At 30.6% G+C, this 10,633-nt stretch overlaps 1 protein-coding gene across 5 annotated transcripts in view; it reads right to left on the minus strand.

The window, feature by feature from the left end:
* The window catches only part of LOC141450430 (uncharacterized), a 36,535-nt gene extending 25,912 nt beyond the window's left edge, over window positions 1-10,623 (minus strand). For 4 of the 5 annotated variants that reach the window (XM_074120872.1, XM_074120871.1, XM_074120870.1 and 1 more), the window contains exons 1-4: window positions 10,206-10,623; window positions 9,287-9,405; window positions 7,604-7,633; window positions 5,032-5,227 (exon numbers count right to left, since the gene is read on the minus strand). In XM_074120872.1, the coding sequence (XP_073976973.1) occupies window positions 5,032-5,227; window positions 7,604-7,633; window positions 9,287-9,405; window positions 10,206-10,278 (418 nt within the window). In that variant the 5' untranslated portion in view covers window positions 10,279-10,623. The remainder of the gene's footprint in view (window positions 1-5,031; window positions 5,228-7,603; window positions 7,634-9,286; window positions 9,406-10,205) is intronic. The other variant, XM_074120869.1, reaches the window with a different exon arrangement.
* Window positions 10,624-10,633: the final 10 nt, after the last annotated feature.

A 10,633-nucleotide genomic window follows, 5' to 3' on the forward strand; every position in this document is an offset into this window, starting at 1 on the left:
CACATCTTCTCGACCTTCTGTGAAAAGCTTGTACCACTTGTAAACATTTTTTTGACACAGAGTACTCTCACCGTACGCCACTCTCAACATTTTCCATTTTTTACACAAAATTTGATGCAAATTCGTTGATCCATTTTTTTCGACAAAAGAAAATCGCCGAACTCGCAAAACACTTGTCTTATTTATGCCTCTAACATACAAACTAAACATGCTATATAGCTACAACTTTGAAAATATGTTCGAGACAAGTGTACCAACATAAAAAAAAAGACAATCGAAATTCGAATGTACGTAGCCCGCGAAATTTGAAAATTCACCTTATTTTTTGAACATACCTCCGTACAATAATTTTTTTTACAAATTAAAACAAAGTAAAAACAAATCATTTGAGCACGTACTGGTAGATCTTTCATATTAAACAATCTTAAGCTTGAGATAACAGAAATATGTATGGTTCTCTAGTTATGTGACAAACCTACTCGTTATGCTTTAATTGACGGTGTTCGTTAATTGGCTGTAGTACAGTTAAGAAAAAATGGTAATGTATTACCTCTGGTATTACGCAGTTCATTGAACCCCGCCATACACGAGAATATTGGTGACGTATATCTAATTAATAGCTTTCACAATTATTTTTATCACAAAATTCAAAGAATAAGATTTCTTCATATCACTTAATTTTTAAAATTCTCAATGATTATCTTTACTGTTGGAAGTCTATATGGTTACGTTAACTACCGTGTTATTTAATTCCTCGCCCATTTTCATTATAGTCGTGATTATTACATAGTTACATGTTGGAAAAGTGATATCATTTACTTTCATCTGATTGCAGTTACTGTTCTGCTTTCTAGTTATCCATAACAAAATGGGTAACTCTCATCTTTATACGTTTCAATGTTCTCAATTAATATATGAACATGACAGCGTCTTAATATCCCATCAGGACCTATATGCCTAAGGCAAGGCCACATTTGTGTTTTTTATTTTTATTTTTTATCACCCCTCAATCAAAGACAATCCTCACATTGGCCACCCCACCAGTACAGTCATAGCAGAGGCTAGTAGTTAATGTGTGCAACTATTTTGGTTTACAAACTTAAGCTTATTATCGCAGTCACATACATACATACGCATCTCACCATAAACTGTACGGACTACCAATTCTATTGACTCTAAGGAAAAATAAAAATTTGTGATTAATTAATAGGAATACGAGGCAGATTAGATTACCAATTCCTTTAAAGTTGGTAAAGAAAGCTCTGCGTTAAAGGCAGTTTACGAAGGTTGTAGAGTACACAACATTGCTTGGCAAAAAAGCATTGATACTTCAACGACAGGGGCAAATTATGCCTACCTAATCAATAATTGTTCCTTTCCAAGGTAATATGATGACTCGGATTGTTTTTTTTTGTTCATAATTTTTTGCAACATACTCAAAAATGACAACGAATTCATATGCACTTCGTACACTACAGATACTCATAGAAGCCAATCACTTAAAAAACAGATTAGAATTTCAATAAACTTTAACTGATAATTTGTTACTGAAATTTACGAGTTTAGTTAAAAAAAAAATCGGAAGTGATAATTTCATATTTTCTGTGAAAGGAAAAAGAATTTGTGTGGCGCAACGAACCTCAAGCCAGTCCCAAGCCCCATTTTCAAAATTTACTGTTGCTTGGGCCAAATATATCTTCAAAATTTAGATAATCAACTTTAATTATAAGAGACCTTTAATGATAAGGTAATAAGAGAAAGACGGAACTTCTAACCGGAAAGTTTGATAAATTTTATTAGTACATATTTAATGTTTTCCATAAATAATTTTAATATCAAATTAAAAATAGTTCTCTGAACATTAAATTAAAAAAAATTAAATTAAGAAGTAATTATTCTGAACAAAGAAAAGTTTTTTCACACGGGAATATCCTTGGCTTTTCTTCTAGAATTATTCAGCGTAAAATCTTTAAAAACATGAAATTCACCAAACATTTAGTTTAAGCAAATATTTACAGCTATACAAATCGATTTGAAACGGTTTTTTTATGGATAAAATACTTCGATTTCAGAAGATAAATTTATTTCTCTAGAGTATAGGAGAGAGTCCAGTCGCGTGGAGAAAGGACAAATCCAATTGAAAGTTTAGATCTTCCCAAAATGCATTGATTTTAAAAATTCTAGGGTCACTCGTTACAAACAATTAATGATATTACCGCAGAAATCAAGGCAATAGATGCCTGGTTGCGGTTCAAAAGGTTTTGCCGTTCAAGGATTTATCCCACAAGGCTAATAGCCTGCAAAATCATTATCACAAAAAAAAAAAAAAATCCTCGGGGTTTGGGAGAGAAAAGTATTTAAAAGAATATTTGGCCAAAGTGCGTGAATAGCGATTGTAAAATAAGAAAAAAAAAATGAAGAATTGATGGAAATGTTTGGAGGGCCAGTCGGCCAAATTAAGAAAGGGTGATTGTGATGGCTGTGAGAGGATACGTCAAACATTGTTAAATGGTAAACCAGGAGGCGCAAGAACTCGTGGGCGCCTTCGACTTAAAGGTTTGGATGACGTAGAGGGATTGGATTGGAGTGAGAAGATGGCCGCAAAACTTTTAGTAAGGAGAGAAAGTAATGCAATGACAAAATAACCAATAAATATAATTTTTTCCCCCTTAAATTTAACACCACAACCGCACTTTCTAAAAATAAAATTACTAACAAGTTAATCAAAATAGATAATAAAAGTGTATTCAAGAGTTTTTACGATCTACGAAATAATTATGATGTTCAATTTCTTCCATTAGATTGATGTTTATTTTATAGTTAATTAGAATTCTTGTTTTACTCGCTAAATAAAATTATTCCTTTACTTTTAATGAAAAATTTACTGTGGGTTTATCGGAAGAAAGTAATCTATAAGCAATTTAAAGTTTTATAACTGTTCCGTACAGAGTAAGTGACAAGTTCATTACAGTTTTACGCATTTCACAATATTTAAAGTCTTTACACCATAACCATAATGTAAAAATAAGTTTTACCCATGAGCAATTTCCTTCCTTAAACAATTTACCACCATTAAAGTAAACATTTCCTTCAAAGTCGAGGTTTTTTAAAATAAATTTTTCAAAAAAAAAAAAAAAAAAGAAATTAAATTAATTAGAAGAAAATCCAAGCGCTTTCTGAAACGTTTGGAAATTGTGTTGAAAACCAGTTTTATTTATTAATTATTATTATTATTATTATTATTTTTAAGGAGTTTATCAGAAATCATATTGTATTTCGTAACTAAATCTCCAAGAATTATGAATTTTTCGTTTCAACTATGTCACGTTTTGTTCATAACATTGAAAACACATTCACATTTATAGAAAAAAGAAGGGAGAGCACGATTCTGGAAATAAATAAAAATCTAAATATTTAAAATTTAAAAAAAAAAAAAAAAAAAAAAAAAAAAAAAAACATAGTAATACCAATCAAATTAAAATAATATTCTAACTAAAACTGAATAATTTAATGTTATATTAATTAAAAAAAAAAAAAAAAAAAAAATACATTTAATAATCGAAATTAGGATTATATACACGATATATACAGACCCGATAATTTCATCCCTTAGAAAGAGAAACTAAGGAGGGATATCTTTCTGGTATACCTTAAAAGATCAGAATTATCTTGCGCCAGTGTGAACCTTACAAGCAATTATTTTCAGCAAAGTGACTGTATTTTTATTACGAGAAGACTCAACAGATGAATTATTATTATATAATTAATCCAACTAATTAGCTATCTAGATTTAGTTATCTGCTTGTCCTAAAATAAATGTTAAAACATTTTTTAAGGAAAGACTTTACATTTACATAAAAAGCGTACAGCACGATGTAGTAACAGCAATAATAATGAAAAAAAAAATCCGACTATTTCAAACCAACAGAAAGTGCATTAATAAATTATATATGCTCCACACTTGCATTTTTAAAATTTAAAATAGTGTGTAAGAAACCACAATTTTATCTTTTAGAACCGTACTAGTTGTGAGAGAATCTTTTTATGTTCCAAAGCGAGGTTCTGATAAGATATTCCGGTCAAAATAATTTATAAAGGCACTGCATAAAGAAATTTATAAAGTCTTGAATTTATTATTCCATAGCGAATGGATTGATTCAAAAGGGGGAGGGGTAAACAAGAAAATATGATTTCATGAAAGCTAAATTAAATACTACCAACAGGTAATTTTCACCCTGGATAATATTTTAATCAGCTTTGATTTTTTTTTTGAATCATTAGTTTTCACTTGATTAATAAGAAACAATAATAATGTATTATACAAAAAACGAAACATAAAATAATAGGTTGTCAGTAAAACTAGTTAATTCAAGTAAAAAAAAAAAGTGCATGAAACAAAAGATCGATGAAAAGAGAGAGAGCATTCTAAATTTATCGCCAAGTTTTAAAATTCATATCCGGAAGGTGCTTCAATCTTTTAATCAACAGCCTGAGAGGAACCTGATAACACATTCCACAAAAAAGCAAATCCAATCCTATAAATTTGTAAAAACTTTTTTTTGGGGAGAGGGCTTAGGCTATTCTTTTTCACTTAGGTGAGGATGGCAATTCCCTTTACCTGTTGAGCGTCCAACAATAACCTGGTCCAGGAAGGTTAAGTGGAGTCTTAAGCATTAGAAATTGACTCCATACATCTCTTTATATCTCCGACTCAGTCGTCAAGGAGGGGTGTGAAGTCAAGGTATAACATTTTAAAGAATTTTTTTTTTTTAATCCCTTAAATTAAATTTCTTAAATTTTGTTCTACTTTCAAAATCAACAAAATATTCAAATTTTTAAAAACCATTGCAGTGCGGGCTTGAGTTAGTAAACATGTACACCGAAGGAACACGAACAATAACGAACCGATTTAAGTGAAAAAGAAATTTTTTATTTCCAGAAATAACCTGCATTAATTTTTTATTTCTAGCAATAACATTTTAAAACTATAAATATTGTAAAATATAAATAAAACAAACATACTCCACTTACCAAACCAATCGGAAACATCTGGAATAGTGGAAGGAAAATGAGCAGGTCTGGAAGGTTGTTCTGAGTCTGTTACTTGAATTGGAACTGGATCTGGTCGTAGAGTACCTTCAGTTCCTGGCGGAGGAAATATGGACACTTCAGTCGCAAGTGCATTCGTAAAACCAACATTGGTCAATGAACCTGTATTTGTGAATTCCTGAAAATTACAAATTATTCAAATTATTATTATTACATTATTTATTATAATAAACGAAAAATAATGAATCAGTTGAGACACTTAAAAATTTAATTAATTGCTTTACTAATTAACTAAACACTTCCAACAGATTCAAGCCAACTTCTTTACACATATACTTTGGAGTCACTCTTCCTTAAATTTACAAACCTAATGTCTGAAAATTAAAGAAGAAATATCTAAACTTATGCTTTTACATTTTTCTTCATTTTTGACGTAAGTATCCCAGTCTAACAACTTAAACATTTATGCAATACTTATAGTATATTGCACAGATTGTTAATTTTTATTCGGTTTTAGGAACCCACAGGTAAACTCTAGCTCTATCACACATCTCACCAACTTACACATAGAAAATAAAACTAAAACTATGTATTTTAAATAGGCACAATAGAACTTTTAATTCATAGTGGATAATTCCTTAATAATCAAATACGATTCAGTGAAGTGGCGCTTCAATACGATGTCTATCACAGAACTGCCCTCAAAAATTAATCTTTCTAGAATAACAATCCAAACAAACGTTTTAGCCATTTATGATGTGATGAGAAATTAAAATATTAAGTTTTATAAAATAAGTTGAATTAGTTTTAGAGACATGCCCGAAGAGGGTAAAAAACGCATTATTTGTTCTTCAAATAATTTTAGTTTTCTCCAAACTCGGAATTTCAGCATTTGACCCTCAACATGCCGTAGATAGAACCCATACTAAAGTGTAACGTTATAAGGAAACCTCACCACGTTCCTCTCTCAAAAGTTGGAACTTTTTACAACAAAAAAAAGGGATTAATGAATTAATCCGTATTCCCTTAAAAAAATTAAATAACTCAGATAAAATTTATTGATCTTCATGTATGTAGTGAGTGTGCGAAGCGTCAAGAAAATTTGAAAGTTTTGAGATGAAAAGCAGGTACGTATTGCTGAAGTAAATTCGAATACACAATAACTAGAACATCCTTTGATCACTTTTTTGATTGTATGAGAATCCCTCCACTTTAACCATCAATCACTTGTCTCGTCACCTTTTAGAAACCGGTCCACATCCACCAACTCCCAACTTCATCAATGTCGCAAAAGACAAGGATGTCGTTACTTCTTCATATGAAAAACACTTTTTTTTTAATAATAACAAATACCATCTTCTCGATAATATTTGGCTACTTATATTATGCCCCGAGCTCTAAAACAGGCCAAACCTCTTAAAACTGAGCTTTAACGCAACTGCAGTCACTTATGTGCAAAGAAGGTACCCTAACAAAATTCAATTTTATGTCTTATTCTCTTCTGATTGAAGAGATTAAGAATTCAATTCTACATGCATTTTTAAATCAAATTAATATTTATAAAATACTATGTACTATGTAGCATACTCATCTGCCTAGAAAACAATATTTAAAATGCACTTTATCAGCTAATTTATTTAGTCCACTTATACCCCAATTCCCAGAGGTTCTAACGGTAGAGTACTGACGGGAGGATGTAACCGGACTGGAGTGAGCCCCATTCAGAATTTATCTGCCTTGTGGCTGACTTAACAGACTCGGAAACAATTTTACAGCATACAACTTATCAACTCAGAGCCACTGTTTTGATTGGGTCTGGGCGAAAATAAAACAGCTAGTACAAATAGTCTGACTTCACAGCAATAGTCACTTGGCAATTTGAGACCAGATGAAATAACCATTATGGATCGGCACAATAAATTCTTCTTGGCTGCGGGGTTTACCAAATTTAGTCCAAGCTGATCCTTTCAAAACTTAGCTAATTAGCAATTGCAAATTTTATACCAAAACTAAAAAGTACACATTTGTTTCGTAAGAATAAATAATTAAGAAATGGGCATTGATGAATATATACAAATTACTAAATAGAATAATGGTTAAGAACTATGAAAAATAAAGAGGAGAAACTAAATAGAACCACAAATTGAAAATATTTTTACACATTTTGAAAATGCAATCAGTATAATAAATATTTTCTTTACAAAAAATAAAAAAAATCACCACAGAAAAAGCAAAACAAATAATCTAGAAAAGAATAATAATAAAACAAATTTGAAACAGCTGCAAAAAAAGGAATAAATTTGAAATGAGACACAAAACAGAGAATAGCCTTGATCTAAAGCTGAATGAGTCATTCAGTTACAATTAAATGACGACAGCAAAACAGACACACCTAACTTCCTTTACCATGCATTTTATTTCTACAGCATCCACAAATATGCTTATTTATTTATTCTCTATCTCCCAACAAAACAATTTTATAAAATCGACTTGATCAGTTGATCAATTTTATTCAAGAAGGGAGAGAGAGTAAGGCCATGCCAATATTCCTTACCTTATGGGCTATTACATCTTCCTCTTTTGGCTTAAAAATAAATATGCACATGTTAATTTCTTGCGACAAACGTTATTTAAGTTCATAAATTATTAAAATACTAAATTTATCTTCAATAAAGAAAACTTCGCATTGAATTAATCTTAATAAAAAAACAAAATAAAACAAGCCTCCTTTTTTAATTTGAAAAGCATTTTACAATTCCAAATTAGAGAAAGAAATTAGACATCCTAACTACTAAATCGGAGAATGTAGGGCTTCAGAATCTCCGTTTGTTTTTATTTTTTTAAAAAAAAAGGAATATACAATTTAGTTCCAACAACATGAATAAAAAAAGTAAAAATACCACTATATTTTCATGTCAATTACTTTGTGCTTGCTTGACAGTCAACAGTAAACATATTGGCACAGGCTGATAAGTTCGAGATAGAAAAACTGAAGTTTCTTTATGATTTGATAATTTCAATTTGTCTAAAAATAAGCTCAATTGTGTCTATTTTTTTTGGCACTTAATAAGATTACACTTAGGGACTTCCATAAACAACTATAATATGTCCTAGGAAATTAATCGGGAAATGCTGGTTGAAACAATGCAAATTTGGGTCACAAAAGAACTTTAAATCGAAAATAATCAATAAAGGTATGAATGTGCAATTGTTCAAAACCCTGTAAAAACTGTTTCAACAAGCGGTTCCGACTGCTGTGTGTTAATTACATTCGATGAACAGAAATTAGGTGTTTAATGGAAGTAAGATACTGAGATAAACCTATGGAAAACTTATGAAGGAAGGTGGGGTAATTAGAATGCAAGACATTGCATTACCTACAAGGGTCAAGCTGCATGGGCCGACTGGAAACGCCATAGAGATAGACGTAAGTTGGATTGAGTAATCGACCGTGGTTCGAGTGTCTGCCGACGTAGGCTAGAAATGTCAGAAGGAAATTTTTGATGAAGCCAAAGGCTATAATGTCTACTATATGAAATCGTACCTATCTCAAATCAACTTAGCAATGGTTGTCAATTCTGTGAAGTTTTATTGGTGTTAACCTTTTCAATATAAAGGCTGACTACTTTGGTACTTAGAATTTCTTCCTTTAGATTCCCTCATATTTATGATTAAATTGTTCTGGAATAATGCATCTTTTGGGCAAGTTCACAGCAACACTGTGGTTAGGAAATTTATCTTCATCATTTATTAACAAGACAACAGTGGGTAATTCCCAAGGGCGGAAAAGTAAGTTGTAAGCATTGTCATTTCTTTTTTCCTCTTTACACTACCAAACGCCTGATATTACTAAGTTTAATTAAAAAAACAAAATAATAAATTCCCAAATATTAATTTAATGAATTTTCAAAATGGTCTTGTCTTCTAGAAACTTTTGAGTTTGATTAATACTCAAATAAGTTTTTTTAAGAAAACGAAATCAAATGAAATTAAAGTTAGAATTTTGTGTCTCTATTCCCAACAAAAACATTTCCATTTAAAAATCTAGTGGAGGAGTTTGTCCAGTTACCAATATTGTTATGTGCTCACGGTGAACTTCGGTAGTATAAACTGCCACCAGAAAATGATTTACTTAATTTTTTTTTTTAAAAGAAATTTCATGGAATTCATGGTATGATTATAAGCGAAATAAATAATCTTCATAACTAAAATTAGTATTTTAAAAAGTTAATATTACCTTAAATCCATCTCTACGTTGCCTGCAGCAAGCGCAGGCAAATACAGCCAAAATGAATGCAAAAAGAAAAGCAACTCCAAAAACAGCGATCCCGAGAGAATTTGAAGAGATTGGCACATCTAGAAAGTAATTATTTTAAACTTTAGAACAAGTTAGTAGAAGCAGCTATATCAAATTCCTTAACAAATAATAAAATAAATTCTTTTCAGCGACCTTTCAAATATTATTAAAAGAGAAAAACTAAAAACCATCAACGAATGTTATTTAATTTAAAATCGGAAATATTTCACTACAACTTAATGCGGAACATTACTGTGAAGAATGCACAGGTGCAATGAACCATGTTATCATTTCGGCGTGGACAGTTTTTTTGAACTTTGGACATTCTTTTGCTCAGAAAATTTGAAAAGATAAAAAGTACCTAACGTACTAGCTAATGTCCTTAAAATCACAATTCTTTTCCTACTAATAAAAGTTGTGTCCATCGCATTAAATTATTATGCGCAGTTAAAGTTGGAAATTAATAGTAATACTTTTATTCTGTATTTTTACTGGATGTAATTTTGTTTTTTCTATATTGAATATTATTAAATATAAAATAAAAATTGCTAGCCCTTTTATTTTGACAATGAGAAATAACCTTTCACTTGGCTTCCATTCAAAGGACAAAATAACTCTTGCGAGAAGGAATTACAACTGCATAATAAACTAATCCTGACTACGAACAACATATTTGTCTATGACTGAATGAGGAAACGTTTTTAAACTTATTTTGATTATGTAGCTAATTATGAAATGTAATTAAACTTTTCTTAGAACTGTCCTCACATGAAAAGTAAAATTTATAGTAAAAACTGGCAATAAAATGGATAAATTTATATCATAGAGGTGTACACAAATGGGCGTATTTTTAACTTACCTTTGGGGTCAATTGGGTAGCCGCTCGCAAAGTTAATCACTTCTAAAATAACCAATAATTTCATTGAGGACATGCTTAAGAACTCTTATCACACACACCCACCAACAAACACAAATGATAATTCATTATTCGTTAAATTACAATAAGAAATATGGCTGACACAATAACGGCCACCTTCTCATAAAAAAGAATGGGAATGATAAAATCACAACGTTAACACATTTTGCACAAGTATGATCACATATTAATTTACTTTGTCACTGCATTATAGTTATTATTTGTACAAACTATATCTTTAAAGTAAACACATTTTGAACTTATCACACGAATTAGTACTGTACAAGTGCACTGCACAACCTACGAAAACCAAGTCGAGTCCCAGATGTGCAATGCAATGTGACCGTGTGAGTGGAAAGTAGAGCTGCTCT

This window comes from Rhodnius prolixus, unplaced genomic scaffold (genome assembly GCF_049639745.1).
Source record: "Rhodnius prolixus isolate KJV_2025 unplaced genomic scaffold, Rpr scaffold_2, whole genome shotgun sequence".
NCBI lineage: Eukaryota > Metazoa > Arthropoda > Insecta > Hemiptera > Reduviidae > Rhodnius > Rhodnius prolixus.